The sequence below is a fragment of the Marmota flaviventris genome, chromosome 8 (assembly GCF_047511675.1).
Source record: "Marmota flaviventris isolate mMarFla1 chromosome 8, mMarFla1.hap1, whole genome shotgun sequence".
Lineage (NCBI taxonomy): Eukaryota > Metazoa > Chordata > Mammalia > Rodentia > Sciuridae > Marmota > Marmota flaviventris.
The window spans coordinates 114,735,602-114,753,580 of record NC_092505.1 but is presented as its reverse complement, the minus strand read 5'-3'; the positions used below and the strand labels follow the sequence as shown (position 1 = coordinate 114,753,580).

Sequence of the window (17,979 nt, the reverse complement as noted above, 5' to 3'; positions counted from 1 at the left end):
AGAGAAAAGGTAACCAAGAGGAATATATCAGAGCTTAAAAAAATAAAAACAAAGAGATGGAAGAAGTGAGACAGCATGTGCCTTAGCTGAAAGAAGAGCTACTATGAGTTCCAGTCAACTGATGGCATGTGGAGATGAGGGTCCAGCATTAGCCAGTCTCCCATTTATAAAGAGAAAAATCTGAAGTTTTCCATTTAGGAAAAAGAACTAGGAAATAGAAAATGTAGATATCCAGATTTGGATACTAGAAATAAATAAAAATAATTCCAAAACAGCAGGTAAAATGAAACTCACCTACATCTGATCACAGGCTACCAGTTTACAACCTTTGATTTATACACATTTCTGAATTCCCAAATCTACACTTGATAAGGTTGGAGAGATGGAGTACACTTCCCAACAGGTGACCCATGGTCTTTTTCTCCATGGTACAACTTAACAGGAAAGCAAGAGGACAGCTATTGGATGGCTACGCAGTAAAAGAACTGGACAGGTTAACTAAAGGGACAGTATCAAAAGGCACCACAACACTTTTATAGGACTTAAGAGGCCCTAATAAGTTCTAAGATAGTTTCGACTCACAATACGAAAACCAAACTCTAAAAGTACGTTACCCTTCCACTTGTGCCAATTTGTTGTCCATGATATAGGCCAAAGCAGCTGCCAGATCTTTCTTTAAATGTCCAACCTGATTTCCATTCACATTGTTTACTTTAATGGCATTCTTATCATAGGGGTTATTAGGCTCTCGTTGTAATGCAACCATTTCATTATTATTAACCTAACAAGAAAAATGAGCAGATAAGAACATTATTAGAACTATGAACAAACAATAATAGCTTGACTTCATTATATTTTACCTGAAATTTCTATTCATTTTTTAATGCTACTTCTACACAGTTTATTCATCTGGAATCAAACCAGAAATACAAAGGAAAATATTTTACAATGATTCTTTTGTACAACTTTTCTAATTTATATTCACTGTGAAGTTAATAAACCAGCAATAACTTCTGAAAAATAGCTTACCTTTCCTAAGAGCTTACTATATGCCAAACATTGTTTGACGTACACTACATAGTGACCTTTTAAACCCTCACAATTCGTAGGCATATAATTATTCTCATTTTACATACGAAGAAACTAAAGCACAGAAGTCATTTGCTTGAGACCACAAAGTTAATTAAGTATCAATGCTAGAACTGGAACCTAGGCAGGCTACTTCTTGAGCCACAATTCTCTAGAATTTAGAAAGGAAAAAGGCATTTGTAACTCAGAATGGAACTAGCATAAGGAAAATATATCCAGCCTCCAACCCATGCTATTTTCTGATTCAACTTGATTAAAAACTGTGAAGATGGCAACGAAAATAACATAAGAATTTCCAAAGTTCTCTCCTCCATAAAAGCAGCAGAAAAACTGTCCAAACTGATACAATCAACTTTTCCAGAACTCTGTGAACTAATCCAAGGCTGGAAGAAGTTTAAGGAGTGCTTATCAAGAAAAACAGCTGAATATAAATGCTTCAGTCTCCTTCCCAACTCCCCAGCTACAGAGCAGCCTTTAAAAACATCAACCCACTGAGATTCTTACAGCAGCCTGGCATTCAACAGGGTGGGCAGGGTGGAACTGCAGGTTTTTCAAAGACCCGAAAAGCCACCATTGCCTGGCCCATGTCATGGTTCCCTACAACACTCTGCTCTCTGGCTGTATTTGAACTCTTAGCTCACCTCAGAGGCAGGTGAGAAAGCTTCCTTGACCAAGTGTTCATCAGACACAACTTTACAGGCAAGTATCTTAACGCTATTGCTGCTTGAGGAATGGATAATAATCAGAATAATAATAATAATAAAAAAAACAGAATAGAAAAACCAAAAGTCTAAACGGAGAAGCTGGGGAATGAGATGTCAATAGGTGCTTTGAAAAGCTCCAATATATCCCTGGCATTCTAAAAGGCCACATGAAAACACAGGACTACCCATTTGACCATGAATGTGCACATTCTCAGCAAAGACCTGAGAAGGCCCTATGCGCCTGTCTCTGGCTGAACTCGAGGCATTTAAGAAGCAGGAAATAAAGGCTAAGGCAGAACTGTTCCCAGCCCTGGAGGTTTGAAGGAATGCCCCCAACATACACAGGCACTCTAGGCAAAGGCTGGGAAATCGATTGGTTCTAGTACAACCATTAACTGACCACTAAGCCAAGTACATGCTTCAGTGACTACACACAATGAATAGACTTTATAGAATTAATTCAGAAAAGTCACTAGCAAATACCAATTACCAAAGCTGGCAATAATAAACAACCCTAGAAAGAGAGAATATAATTTCCAGAGTTGAACATTACTTTCAATGCCCATTTTACACAAGAAAAGCACAAGTCATGCAAAGAAAGGGCAAAGCATGGTCTATACATAGAAAAAAACAGCAATCAATATGAACTATACCCTAGGGAAGCACAGATGTTCGACATACTAGAAAGAGACTTTAAGTCAACTACTTTAAATATGCTGAAAGACAGCAAACCATTTCTTCAAACATGAGAACTCGATCTCAAAGAAATTCTGGAGTCAGAAAAATAACTGAAATAAAAAATTCAGTAGAGAGGCTTAATAGGTGACTTGAATAGACGGAAGAAATAATCAGTGTAATTTAAGATAGGTCAACTGGGATTTAAACAACAGAACAAAGAAAGAATGTAAAAACATAAACAAACAGAGCCTCAGAGATCTGTGTGTCAACATCAAGTATACAAACGCATACATAATGAGTGCCAGAGGAGAGGAGAAAGGAGCAGAAAAAACATCACAAGAAATAATGGCTGACAATGTCCTGAATTTGATGGAAAACATTAATCTACACATTTAGAATCTCAACAATCGCCAAGTAAAATCAATTCAAGAGACACACATCTGGACACAGCATCATCAAACTGTCGAAGAATCTTGAAAGCAAGCAGCAAGAGAAAAGCACCTCTTCACATACAAAGACTTGATTTCTCATCAGAAATGAGGGAGGCCACAAGAGAATGAAAAAACTTCTCAAAGTGCAGAAAGAAAAAAATTCAATCAAGAATTTTATAGCTTGCAAAACTACACTTCTAAAATGAAGGAGTAGGGCATAAATGGCACATGCACTGCAATCTCAGTTACCCGGGAGGCTGAGGCAGGAGGATCCCAAGTTCGAAGCTGGCTTTAGCAACTTAGCAATATCCTGTCTCAAAGCAAAAAAATAAAAAGAGCCGGGGTGCAGCTTGGTGGTAAAGCACCCTTGGGTTCCAGTCCCAGTACCCACCCACCTCCCACACACACACAAAGGAAGGATAAATTAAGACATTCCTAGAGAAACAAAAACCAAGAGAATCCATCACCAAGCAGAAATACTAGAGACAAGCAGAAACCCAAAAATACTAAACACTAACTTGAATCCACATGAAGAAATTAAGAGCAGGTAAAGATAATTATTTACACTAAAAAGAAAAAAAGACAGTATAAATGGATTTTTGTTTGTAGTTTTTTTCCTCTTCACCGATTTTTTTTGTGTGTGTGGTGCTAGGGATTGAACTCAGGGCCTTGCACATGCTAGGAAAGTGAGCTATGTCCCTAGTCTCTCTCAACTGATTTTAAAGTACATAAGACAATTACTATAAATCTGCACTGATGTACACAACATAAAGACATAATTTGTGTAATAAGAGCACACACACAAAAAAGGGGTAGGATGGAGATATCTAGGAGCAAAGCGTTTATTGAAATTAAGGTGGCCCAAATCAAACTAGGGTCTTACAATAAATTCAGATGTTAACTGTAATCCTTATGACAATTACTAATAACTCAAAGTATGTTTTAAAATAAATAAAATTTTATGGTACACTAGAAAATACCAGTTTAATACACAAGAAGGCAGCACTGGAGGCCAGACCCAAAGGCCACATACTGCCTAATTCCATTTATATAAAATATCTAGAGCAGGCAATTCTACAAATTAGGCAGTTCAGGGACACCAAGATTGTAGAGACAGGGTAAAAGAAGGCATTGGAGGACAAGACAAGGAGTCAGTCCCTCTTTATAGTACGTCCCCCTACCATGACCATTCCTGCCACTGAGGACTTATCACCATGACATCTCCCACCAAAGGTTTGATATTTTAAAATGACCAATTGGGGTAAAGTGGGCGATATTCTAATTAGGTTTTCTAAAGTAACCAATGGGGGGAAAATTGGAAAATAGATTCTTTGAGGTACCAAAAGGTAACCAATAGTAGCAAATGGGGTAAGGTAGTCAATCAGGTCTGTATAGGGAAAAGAACATCCCACAGCTCAGCATGTAAGACCCTAATTTCCAGGCACTGGGGCCTTAAGCACCTCTCTTTCTCTCTCTCTCTCTCTCATCCCATTCCATTCTACCACAGAGTGTTACCTTCACCTTCAATAAATCTGTATTTTGCCTGTTACTTCTGTGTGTCTTGCTCAATTCTTTGTTTGGGACATCAGGCACCAAGGATCTGGACTTCAAATGGACTTCCCAATGGTAACTTAAGCAAAAGAAAACAGCTAGGGTACAGCTTAGAGATAGAGTGCACACCTGGCTTGTAAGGCCCTGGAATTCCAACTGCAGTACTAAAAAAACAGGACTGGGGATATAATATAGCTCAATAGTACAACAAATGCAAGCATGAGGTCCTCAATTACAACCCCTACCCATGTGTATTCTGTTATTGCTTTATAAAATAAATGTGTGTGTGTGTGTGTGTGTGTGTGTACATGTGCACGGAATGTTGGTTCAGGGCTGGGGGCACTGCTCAGTGGTAGAGTGCTTGCTTATCATGTGAGAGGCCCTAGATTTAATCATCAGCACTGCAGAAAAGAAAAATAGCAAAAAAGAAAAAAATTTTGTGGTACTAGGATCGAAGTGAAAGGTGCTCTAGCACTAAGCTACAACCCCAGCCTGTCCTATTTTTTGTTTTGCTAAGTGGCCAAGGCTGGTCTTGAACTTGTAATCCTCGAGCCTCTACCTCCTAAGCAGCTGCTGGGAGTATAAGCACACACTGCCAGGCCCAGCTGAAAAATAATAAATTTGATAGTATGTAGACTATCCTAATTTTTTAATTTCCTGAAGATACAGGAAAACTGCTTTGAACCTCTCCCAGCATCTGTCTACTGATTCAAGACATTTTGCATGGTACAAAGAATTAAGACACAAAAGGATATAAAAACACAAAAAGCATGGCTGTATTCCCAGTGGCTCAGGAGGCTGAGGCAGGAGGATCACGAGTTCAAAGCCAGTCTCATTAACTTAGCAAGGCTCTGTCTCTAAATAAATAAATAAATAGGGTTGGGGATGTGGTTTGGTGGTTAAGTACTTCTGGGTTCAATCCCCAGTACCAAAGAAAGACAGACTTGGGCATGAGAGCTACAGGACCGATAGTTTATCAAATAGGAACTGATACAATTCTAGCTGGGCACAGTGGCTTACACCCATAACCCCAGGGGTTTGGGAGGCTAAGGTAGGAGAACTGCAAGTTCAAAGCCAGCCTCAACAATAGTAAGAAGCTCAGCAACTCAGTGCGACCCTGTCTCTAAATAAAATACAAAATAGGACTGGGGCTAGGTGCAGTGGCACACGCTTATAATCCCCGTGGCTCTGGAGGCTGCGGCAGGACGATCAACTTCAGCAAAAGCCAGGGGCTAAGAAACTCAGTGAGATCCTGTCTCTAAATGAAATACAAAAGAAGGCTGGGGATGTGGCTCAGTGGTTGAGTGTCCCTGGGTTCAATCCCCAGCACCAAAAAAAAAAAAAAAAAAACCTGATACAATTCTAAAAAGAACTAGAAAAAGAAAAGCCATTTTAAGACTAAATTAAAAGAACAAAAGAGTGAACAGACATGGTAAGTGGTGGAAAATTAAAAAATGAAAAAATATGAGGAATAACAAAGACATAGGTATACAGCAGTCTACAGGGGTGCGGAGTGGGGAGACAGAATATGAAGTCGCTGAAAAAGAAAATGAGCTTTGGAACAAAGCAAACACTCAAAACAAATTACAGAAAATTTTCTTAAACAGAAGAAAACAAATTTACAAAATTAAGACATACCCTAAAAACACTATTAGAATTTCAGGGTAAAAAATAGACATATCTTTTAGTCATCCTGAAAAAAAAGAAAAATTCCAACTCACTTAAGTGGACAGAAAATCATACTGGCATCAGAATTCCTATGAACATCTGATGCAACATTAGGATATGGAGAGTAATTTGGGTCTAGAATTTTATAGTCAGCCAAACTTTCTTAAGTACAAAAAGTCAAAATTAATAACATACAAAAACTCAGGAAAAATTGTTCTTTCCTAAGTCATCTCCTACACAATACAGTTCAGATGATCACCAAACAATTTGAGAAGCTCCAATGTAAACAAAATATGAGACAATAAAAGACTAGACAATACTGGAATATGAAACTTTTACACAAGAAATCTCCTGCAGAACATACTTCAGACAATTAAAAAGATGGTTTGACAAGCTTCAACATAGGAAAAATATGGGGGAATAAAAAAAAACTACCAAATCCACAAATTTCTACAAAAGATCTGGGTTTTGCCACAAAACTATAGCATGAAACAAGGAGGAAGGGGCCTTATGACCCATTATAACCAAAAATAACATATGTGCCTTGTCTTGACGCTGATTCAAAACAAAACAAAACAAAAAAATCAAAGACATTTTTTAAAAGTCAAGAGAATCTATTTATGGGTTACTTATTAGATAGGATATAAAAATAAAATGTAAGACGTGTAAAAATTTTGAGAAATACATATTGAATTATATTAACATAAAATGATATATTCGGAATTTGCTTTTTACAATACAAAATGGACAAAGAAAACAAAATGTGGGAAAAAACTTTGCTGGAGAATCTAGATCATAGATATAATGTAAGTTTATCGTATTCTTTTATTTTCATGCATGTTTAAAATTCTTCTTAGTAAACTCATAAAATAAGAGCTATAGTATCCAAATGACACAAGAGGCATCCTCAATGACCATAACAAAGACACCTCCAACCAGAAAAAGTTATATTCTCTGCCCTATTCCCTTTCTCTCATACACACATACACATAATTCACAACAGATACAGAATAATAGGGAAAGGAAAGGCAGAAGATACTTTATAGTATCTCTGTATTTTGGGTAAATCTTTTAACCTCAAAGAGGATACCTCTCTTAGTTACTGTACGAATCAAATGATGGTGCAAAGCGCTCTGAATATTGAAAGCAGGCTATAAATGCAAAAGAACAATAGTAAAGTAAGGAAAATAAATTATTTGTTATCTCTTGCTTACATATATTTCATATATCACCTTCTAACACTCTTGTTTTCTAGGTTAATACCACAAATACACCACGATTTAATTTAATATCTACTTTTATACTCACTACTCCTGTGTAATAGCGTAGTCCAACTACATGACCTCTCAAAGTTCCAAATAACACTGAATCCAGCTCTTCATCACTAGTTAGGAAGTCATCTGGAGGGATAATATCTTGGAATTCAAAACGTGGAAAGAAAGTTGGGTATGAGAGGCGTGGAAAATTTCCATGGACTCCATACTGAACAGTCTGCAAATACTTCCAAACAGGATCCCTAATAAAGACCAAAAAAAAAAGCACAGAAAATCTACAGTATTTAACCAATAATTTCTCAAAAACCACAGACCAATAGCATTTATAGATCAATGGTTTCCTCACTTTATTTTAGCAAACAAATTATCTTATGTGGGAATCCCTGTGAACAGATGAATAGCTATTCTGGTTAAAGCTGGAATTGAAGGAGTCCAGGAACCCTACCTGTTCAACACCAGCTCTTTTACCACACCTCTGCCCCAATTCAACATGAAAACCCAGTAAGGGTTGACAAAACTCTTTCCTAGTGAAAGTCATCTATTGAAATTGAAATGTATGGACTTATGATTATATGCCAAAACTCCAATGGCGACTGATCTAGAAGAGATTCGCAAAAACATAACTATTAGACATGAAGCTGTTCCTATCTTTTCAGATAATGCATCCAGCATTCATTACTTTAATTCCCTCCGAAGAGCACGCATTTTATTAAGATCTCCACACTAAGCCATCATGGGAAGCAGACCTCAAGCGCCCCCTTAACCAAGCTCCTCCACCCATTGGTTAAAGAAAATTTTTATGGATAATTATTTCAGGAATAGGCATAAAAACTACTCTGGACGATGAAAAATGAGATGTCTGTGCGGGGGCCTCCAGAAGTTTCCACTGGAAGCGACAGTCGCTATTTGCTCTGCGTTTTCCTGGCGCGTCGCGCATTCCTCTTTCAGCTCTTCTGCAAACACATATTCGCACATCTATGCGTGCACATGCATGGTGACTACTTGGGGACAGAGCTGCCGTTCTCGGCCTCCGCTGGACTGCAAGGCCTAGCGCACAGTGGGTGTCTAATGGATGTCGTGTGGAATAAAGCACCCGCCGGGCAGCTGAGCGCGACCCCCCGCAGTCCGTGACAGAGCTTTCCCAAGGCCCTGGCACGAGACTCGCCCGAGGAGCTGCTCCTCGCAGGCGAGACAATGCGTCGATTCCTCCCGTGGCCGCAGGAGAGGCCGGCAGACGGGAAACCGAGCTGCACGGTGCGCAGCGAGCGCGGCGGCAACGCACGGAAGGTCAGGTTCACTTGGGGACGCCGCCAGGCCGTTAGCCCCAGCGCCCCACCCCCTCCGCCCCCTTCACCTCTTGAACATCCAGGACATGGTGCTGCGTGGGGTGACCCGAGGGACGCTGCGCCCCCGCGAAGGCTCTTGAGCCGCCTCGGTCAGTTCCTTCCAGGCCTCGCAGCCCAGAAGCCAGGGGCAGGCTCCGAACGCTGAACCAGGAGCGCAGCGCTGAAGAGCAAGGCGCCTCGCGTCTAGGCGGACGTAGTCGTCGTCTCCGGCTAGCAACAATCTGAGACCCGCGACGCTCGATGACTGGCACTGAGAACGTCCAATCCGGAGGAGGAGCCTGCGGAGACGACCCAATCGGGACACGGAAGGGAGGGCAACTTCGCCCCGCCCTGCGATTCAAAGACGGCGGGGGGTCCCGGCTGCAGGGGCGGTTCCATCCGGGTTCTTCCCCGCCCCCAGGGAGGGCGCGCGGGAAAGCCACGCGGCCCCGAGTGCGAGCGCGGTGCCCGCGGTGCTCGTGGCGTGTGCTGCGTTCCCTGTCCCCACCCGGGGGAAACAACTCTCCCTAACAATGTTGCCCGCGAAGTCTAGCCGCATTCTGCAGGTCCGACCTCACATTAGCTCTCATTGCTTGTCATATCTGATGTACAATATGGTCTTCACAGAACGGGTTTCTCATTTTAGGAGACCAGAGGCAATCAGTGACAAACTGTTTACCTTCATTTTCTGCCGCCAATGCTGGGACTTAGCGCTGACCTTTGTTATTTTAAAGCGTGGTCGGTGTATGTGAGACACATCGAGTTCAGAAAATGTTAAAAGGAATGTATAGATTGGCTTTTCCATTTTTTGTTGTTCTAAAGGAAATTTTTCATGTTTTTGGTACAAGACATACATAGGATGATAGCACAACTAAGGTGGTTGACCATAGTTGGAAATGGCCGCGATCGATATGGCTGCCGTGGAAGCAAAATTCATGCCTGGGCCTGCTGCAGTCTAGAGCTGGAGATGCTGGGCCTTGGCCTTGAGGGGCTGAGAAGATGGTGCTGCCGGTAAAAGCAGCTGCACCCGCATCAGGATAGGAAGTTGGTGGTGGCACTGAGCTGCTTGTGGGGCGCAGTGTGACTGTCAGAATTGCTGGATCAGAGAGGAAATATGATTGTACATGTGGTAAGTATTGACACTTGCTCTCCATCAAATTGTCCATTTTATGCTTCCATTTGCAGAGTATGAAAGGTGGTCAATGAAAGTTTTTCAAGAGGCGTTTATTCATTACCTTAAGGGGGGATCTATTACCATAAGCCAGAAATGGAATGAGAAAGTGTGTGTGTGTGTGTGTGTGTGTGTGTGTGTGTTTTGCTGGGGATGGAATCCAGGGCCTCAGGCATGCTAAGCCTGCACTCTACCGCTATGCTAAATCCCTACCCCCAATGATATATTTTGAAACAAATTTATTTCTTAATTTAACCAAACAGAAGTTAATGAGGAATGTAACGATAATAGCATTTTCAAGTTATTCCACTTTATTGAAAGTTTTAGGAGGCAAATGGCAATGCACTTCAACTTTATTGTGCCAGACTCAATAGATTTTTGGAAAATATGCCAGAAAATGCCCAGACTGATAATATTTTGTGTGTATAGTTAGTGAAGCCATATTCATTAGACGGAAAAATAAAATCCCAAATGTAGGAACATGGCTCTTTCAAGACTTAAAATCTGTGAATTACAACTGTCCCATGGTTAACGAATGTGGTATATAAAGTAATACTTAAAAATCAAAACTTTTTTTCACATTGTCCGCATTTTTACATCCCAGAATCAAAAACTGAACTTGAGTATTCTTTGACTTAATCATTCTTCTTTACTTTTTATTTTCCAAAAGCAAGCACAATTTGTACTGTTTTGATTAAAATGCTACAACTTATCACACTAGATAATGTTTTCTGAAAAATAAACATTTGTAACTGGAAGAACAGTAGGGTGGCTTATGTGTTGAATGAGTAAGGAGGAGAGATGGCACAAAAAGAGGAAGGAGAAGAAAGTCAAGGCCAGATGACATAGGAATTTATGATCCATCTACAGTAAAGTTTGCGCTTTAACTGATGAATAGCCAATGAGTGCTTTAAGCAGGTAAATGATGATGTAGGCTCTTAAAAACTTCACTCTGGCTGCTGTGTGGAAAATGGATTATTAGGGGACAAAAATAGAAGCCATTGATAATTAGGAAAATATTGTGCTCAGGTAAGAGACTCGGTGGCCTGCAATGGGGAAATAGATAAAGCTAAGAGAACCAGCAAAGCTAACTGAAAAGTTTGCATATGGGAGATGAGGAAGGGGAAGGAATCCAAAATTACTCCAGCCACCCACCTCCTAAGGGCACTTTCTCTTCCTCCCCCCACCCTTTATGCAAATTAATCTTGTCATTCTCCTGTGTGTCCCAGTGAGCATGAACTCCAAGCATGGCATGTGTGGCTCTTTATGATTTGTTCCCTCCCTCCCACTCCAGCTTTAACTCCCTTCACTTCCCAATGCCCCCCCCCCATAATGTCCTTACTAATTTCTCTGAAAACTATGAATATTTCCATGTATAACAAAAAGACCATTATCATACCTAGTAAAATTAATAACGAATCAATCCTCAGTATCTCCTAGTAACTAATTCATAATCAAATTTTCACAATTAAAAAAAAAAACTTTAAGAAGATGAACACTCAGATATGTGCCTTCAATACAAAAACTTCCAAGTTTATGTTACAGTGAATAAAATTTTGCTTGTTTTGTTCTTTCACCCCAAAGAAAAGAAAGTTCCATGAGGGAGAATTTTCAGGAATGACAGATGGGAAGGTTTTTGCAGAGTAAATTTCCTAAGTGGCTCTTAAGGAAAGGGGCCTGGAGTTTCATCACACTGGATCAAGGTCCACAAAGGGAGGGGTGTCAAAGCCTAGCAAAGTATCCAGAGAGCCCCATAAGAAAAGGGAGCTGTGCCTTATTCCACAGAGCCTAATCTCAGGATCCTGCTGATCTTAGAGAAAGTCTGAGAGACCAGCAATGTGGCAGGGCAGTATAGGAGTGAGGAGGCTCTGCTAAGGGCCCCAAGGGCAGCCTTGTAGAATCCCAGGAGAGTCCTGCAAGTAGTCTGCAACCCTGTGAAGCGGAGAAGCTGGGGCTTAGTCAATCTTGGCTCCAGCAAGCAAAAGCAGGAGGCTGGTCCCCAACAATGAGTAGGGAGGAGTTGCATTGGCAGGGGTGTCTGCAGATGAAAAGAGTTCAAACATTACTCCCTTGGAGAATAAGAGGGAGTAATAGAAAACTGAATTTAATTTACATTAAATCCTAAAATGACTAAATTATCTCCCATTGGGTAGACTGAAGGTCTAATATAATAAGTTCAATAAAAACCAAAATTTACCTTTGCATATGGCATCAGTGATTGTAATTCATACATCATGTCCACCCACATCTCAATGAATTGACACCAGATTATATAGCAGATACCTCTGGCTGGTCAAACTAAGGAGTTTTCTTTCTTTCGTTCTTTCTTTCTTTTTTTTTTTTTTTTCTTCATAGTACAAGGATTGAACTCAGGACCTTTGCATGTTGGGTAAATATTCCTTTATTGAGCTACATCCACAGCCCTTTTATCTTTCATTTTGCAACAGAGTCTCCCTAAGTTGCCCAGGCTGGCCTTGGATTTGGCCTGCCTGAGCCTCCCAAGTAGGTGGCATTACAAGCATATACTACTATACCTGAGCTATTTTCTATTTTTTGTTGTTTATATGTATGCAGAATGTTCTCATATTGATATATATTGCTTTTCTGACAAACAATAAACTCTAGAAGAAATTATAGTAATGAACTATTTTTCAACTACTTTTGACTAATTTTATACTTAAAAAAACCTTTAAAATTAGTACAGATTCTTCTCTTGTCTCCCTTTCTCTGCTTATTTCAACTCCATACAGAAACATAGTACAATGATCAAAACCAGGAAATGAACATGAGTACAATACCATTTCTGAGCCTTTTTAAAAAATTACCAAAGAAGACAATGTAGAGGAAATAAGAGAAAATAATTTGTGACTTAATTATTTGCAGCTAAATCTTCTTACATTTAATCAGGCCCCTGCAGATTCTAGGGCAGAATCCTGGGTAAACCAAAGCTGTCAGGGCAAAAGAAGTGATGTAAAAATAATGCCCTGTTAAATTCCTAATTAAATAATACAATGAATATCAAGCGCCTGCCCTAAAGCAAGAGCTCAATAAATAGTCTTATTATCATTACCATTATTGTTGTAATAGAATTATTGCCTAATGAGCCTTTTAGTGCTTAACAAGGAATATGGTTGATTGAGAACTATTTCCTGATTGGCACTCCATCAGCAGGGTTGTCCCTAAACACCAGAAAAAGAGTTAGCTGAAGCTAGTCATTTTCCCAGATGCATGTCCTTGAAACTGAATTGTTTCTAATCCAAGACCAGGAGACTGTTCAAGCTGGACTCCCACCCAGAGAAGTATGTGGTGCTCCAGATTGCACCGGTCTTTCCCAGGAGATAATTCTTCCCTCCTCCTTTGGACTCTAAATGCTCTTCCGTTGTCCAAGCCCAGAGTTGCTGAAGCATCAGACCTGCCTGGGACTTGTGGCCCCTTTGTCTCCTGCCCAGGGAGTTCTCCCAGTTTCAAAAAAGTAGGGCTCTAAGTCTCACTTTATATTTAAATCCAAGCAGAATTATTTAGGGGTTCTGTCATATCCATGGCTAAAGTTATCTTTTTATTTTAATGAATACTATAAAGATTGGTGAAAATTTTTTTCTGCCTTTTTATAGTTAAAAAATTAAAAGACTAAAACTTTAAACTCTACATGCACTTTCAATATGATTTTAAAAAGACTTTTTTTAAATGTGAAAAACTACTCAGTTTTTTAGTGATCATCAACATTTACCAAACTTTTGCATTCTACAACTAACTGTACAAATATGAGAATGAAAGTTTAACGTTCCATTTCAATGAGTCTTTTAGAAAGGTTTTATTTTTTAATGCAAAATATCAAACACATCTCTCAACTTAAAGAGAATATAAAACATTTCATCAGATTTTTAGAGGAACTTAATCTCCTGATCTAACAGAATTAGAAATTCAAAGAGAATCAAGTTCATAAACATGAAGTTTTAGAGTTATTACATATTAATATTCTGTTGCTATGTTTATTAATTTATATTAAATTTAACAAATACATATATTTTGATTAATCCAAATGATAACTTTGTAACATTTACAAATAAAATCTCTATTTCTCAAATATTGTTAGTAAAGTGTTGACCTTAAAAAAGAAATAAGGTGTAAGCTCTCAAGATAAACATTAAAAAATTGATGATATTGGTTAACATATTCCAAGTCAGCTCAGGTGGTTGTCAGTTTTCAGAAAATTCAGCTTATCAGGAAATATCAATAGTTAGATAAACAGAAATTTGCAGAAAACAAAAATAATCAAAAGAAGGATGACATATTTTTATCCATATAATTAATATAGTTGTTTTTCAAAAGAATGACAAACAGGTAACCTGGCATTCAAAGAGAAATTCATGTAGGATTCTAAGAAAAATTCTGGTAGGATACTACTGTAAAATTACTGCACAACTAGGATGTTATTATCCTCCTACTAATTCACAAAACACCCCCATTCAGAGAATTACAGAATCATTACACATGTTGCTGCTTTATGCTTCTGGCCTTGAGTTAGTTCCAAGTCCTAAAACAAATGCAACAAAATTACATGTTTTTCAATACCACCCCTGAAGAGTAATTATCCCAAAAGGCCTAAAATCCAAATCCTAATCTCCCCATTCCCAGATTGGTATAACATTCTCAGGTCACGCACTTTAATCTAACAACTGAAAGTGAAAACAAATTAAAAGCTACACAAAAATCAATAGTTAAAAAAAACAACAGCAGCAAACAAAACCAAAGCTGAGCAGGTGGCACACGCCTGTAATCCCAGCTACTTTGGAAGCCAAGGGAGAGGGATCACAAATACAAGCCCACCCTGGGTGATTTAGCAAGACCCTATTTCAACAGAAAAAATGGCTGGGATATAGCTCAGTAGTAGGTCTATTCTTTAGCACATGTGAAGCCCTGGGATTGAGTCCTAGTATCAGAACTTCAATAAATAAATAAATAAATGAAATAGATAAATTTTTTAAAAATCAAGTGGTACCATGCTAACAGACTAAAGACCAAAAACAGTTACTTTTTCCCCTATGAAAGCTATAGGTATCTTAGGACATATGTGAGAAATTAAAAATTTATAAAAACAGGGTAAAAATTTTAGATTGGGAATAGAAAACTAAAAATTCATCTCTCTTTGACAAAACCTTGTAAAGGTTGTGTCTGCAGGATAGCACCTCTTCTGAAACTGTTCTTAGTCTGAATTACATATGGGCTTAATGTTCAAGCAGATTGACTTTGCGCTTTTCTTCATGCTTGACTCATAGGTGCAGGGACTTTAGGAGAAGCTTGTTCTGGGTACACCAAGGCTCTGGAACTTCTGTCAGATGATGTCATCCAACACCTACTATCCTTGCCTTTGTTTCTTTCTTTTTCTTTTTTGTAAATTTCTTATTTATTTATTTATATTTGGTACCAGGGATTGAACCCCAGAGCATGTAACCACTGAGTCACATTCCCAGCCCTTTTTTTACATTTTATTTTGAGACAGGGTCTCACTCAGTTGCTTAGGACCTTGCTAAATTGCTGAGGCTGACTTTGAACTTATGAACCTCCTGCTTCATCCTCCCCTGAGCATTGGAATTACAGGCTTGTGCCACCATGCTGGGCTGTTGCCTTTGTTTCTTGACAAGAGCCTCTTTCTATTGTAATTCATTCCTTAGTTGCAAAGACATACTCTTAGATAACTTTGCCCTGCTATCCTGATAGATAATCATAATTTTTGTAGGATAAAGAAACATGTCCTCTGTCCTTTAATATCCAGGAATTTCTGAACACACTGATCAACACTAGTTTGAATTCCTTCCTTGACAATCCTGACTAACCAGAGAAGCAAAGCAGATGGAGAAAGCTGATGTCAATTTCCCACCCAGATGCTGTTGGAGGTCCTCAATACACCTCATATAGCTCAGAGAAGTGATACCTTGTCAAGGACTCCCAGTGGATGTAATGGGGGCTCCAGAGGTGGCCCAGAAGATGTCACTATACGTTTTTGAAAACTGTTTGACTATTAAATGTATAAAATGTTAACATTTCTATACTTTTTATCCCCTTAGTAAATCTAATTTGGGGAATCTCTTCCAATAAAACACTTTGAAATAAAAAACTTTATGCATATTCACTTGGGTATTCATAGTGGTAGAAAAGTCTAAACTATATTAGCATACAAGCTGCTATAACAAACAACTTCAATAAGAGAAAGGTTTTATTTCTCTCTTTTCAGGGACCCAGATGCCTTTCGACCTTGCTCTACCTTCTCTAGAAGATCATTTTCATCTGCATGACCCACCTTGAGCCTCTGTGACCTCTGTGTTGTAACTCCCTGCAAGAGAGGAAATCAAAGTAGCACAAGTGACATCATCCTAAGCTAATGACATGGAAGATGTGCATGTCAGTTTTGATTCATATTCCATTGACTGTTTTTTGGTCAATCACGTCATTCCTACAGCAAGAGAGCCTGGAAAATGTAGAGCAGGGTAGTGATGTGCCCAGCCAACAGTCCATATTACCATGGAAGAAAGAGAACAGATTCTAAAGTTTAACTAGTGACCTGCTATAAACCTTAATGTTCAGTAATAAGAGGAATGACAAGCATACAAGATGAAATGCTATTCAGTCACTAGAAAAGTGCTGATATTATTGCATTAATATTGCAATAAAGATTCAATATTAGATATTGCAATAAAGTTGCAGAAAAGATTCAAAAGAGTCAGGATTATCTCAACTATGAGATATATATATATATATATATATATATGTTTTAAAATTTATAGATTGTAGTATATATAACAAAAACAAGAAATATTCCCAAATGCTCATAATAGTTTCCTTTAGATAGACAAAATGTTTATGCCCACACCACCAAGTCATATGGTGAATCCAGAAGCCCATTCTGTGGCTAATACTGCCTAGCTCCATGTGCATGTTTCCTGCCTTCTGCTGGGCTTGTCCATGTCTTCTCTTATAGAAAAGCTTTCCTGTCCTTTTGAGTTTTCTGAAGATGGTAATTTGAAACAAGAAAAGTTTCCTTTATCTTTCTTCAAAGCTGGCTTGGGATAGATTGGCTCCTGCCAATCTGACTTCCGAATATTTGTGGAGCATGATGAACAGGAGAACCAGACTTGTAGCCCCTGCTGGGAACTTGTCACTGTTCAGGGCAGTGACAAGATAAGTCTGGCAACCCTGAGAGAAATCCTAAGCCTAGAGGAGAGGAGAGGGGAGGAGAGGAGGTCTCCTTCACCAGAAAACGTTCAGATAGATCTCATCCCTTCTCCTCCCACAAACAATTAGCCTCCCATTTCACGCCCCTCTCTCCATTTCTTCTTTCTGCCATTCCTTAGACTTTCCACTTAGAATTTTTACCTTTCTTCCATAAACCAACTATAATCAGCTTTATATCTAAAATTATTTCTATTTGCCTGAAATACCACTCTGAAAACAAGCATTAAATGAGTCTGAACTTTCATCATCTGAACAGGAAAACCTAAGAATGTGGACCAAAGGAAAAACTGATAAGAAGTGAGGTCTATAATTCGTCTATCAAAAAAAAAAAAAAAAAGATTAAGCCAGAGGCATTGTAACAGTGTTCTATTTTATGCTTTGAATATAGCCCTTGCTGCTCTGCCACTGAAACTTATGTTTCTTTCTCTTCCTCTCTCCCTGCTCCTCCCTAACCTACCTCCTCCCTAATCTCAGGGGAAACAGGGTTACTTTTCTTCCCCATCGTAGGCATAGTCATCTGTCCCTGAGTACACACCCACCATAGGAATAAAGTAATGTAGATTTTGGGGGATGGCACCAGAAGGTATCAGAAATTACTATCTCCCAAATTAACCAGTGGATTACAACTCCAACAGAGAACATCTGGAATGTAGCCTTTGAGTCACCTCTTTAAAAGCCCCCTGTTCCTGCTGATTGGTAGAATAAAGTTTAAGGAGAATTTCTTTGTAAAAAGAAGATTTTAAAGCTCAACAATAACAGCCACTGAGCTCTTAACATATGACAGATACTTGACAGTAAGCTTTACATATTTTTTTTATTTTTACAACTTTTAAAATGTTGCATTCAGTCCCATCAAGA

The 17,979-nt window shown here is 39.0% G+C and overlaps 1 protein-coding gene across 6 annotated transcripts in view; it reads right to left on the bottom strand.

The window, feature by feature from the left end:
- Positions 1-8,959, bottom strand: part of Hltf (helicase like transcription factor) — a 48,447-nt gene extending 39,488 nt beyond the window's left edge. For all 6 annotated transcript variants that reach the window (XM_071615569.1, XM_071615570.1, XM_071615571.1 and 3 more), the window contains exons 1-3: positions 8,750-8,959; positions 7,430-7,637; positions 615-781 (exon numbers count right to left, since the gene is read on the bottom strand). In XM_071615569.1, coding sequence (XP_071471670.1) covers positions 615-781; positions 7,430-7,637; positions 8,750-8,769 — 395 coding nt within the window. In that variant the 5' untranslated portion in view covers positions 8,770-8,959. The remainder of the gene's footprint in view (positions 1-614; positions 782-7,429; positions 7,638-8,749) is intronic.
- Between the last annotated feature and the right edge of the window lie 9,020 nt (positions 8,960-17,979).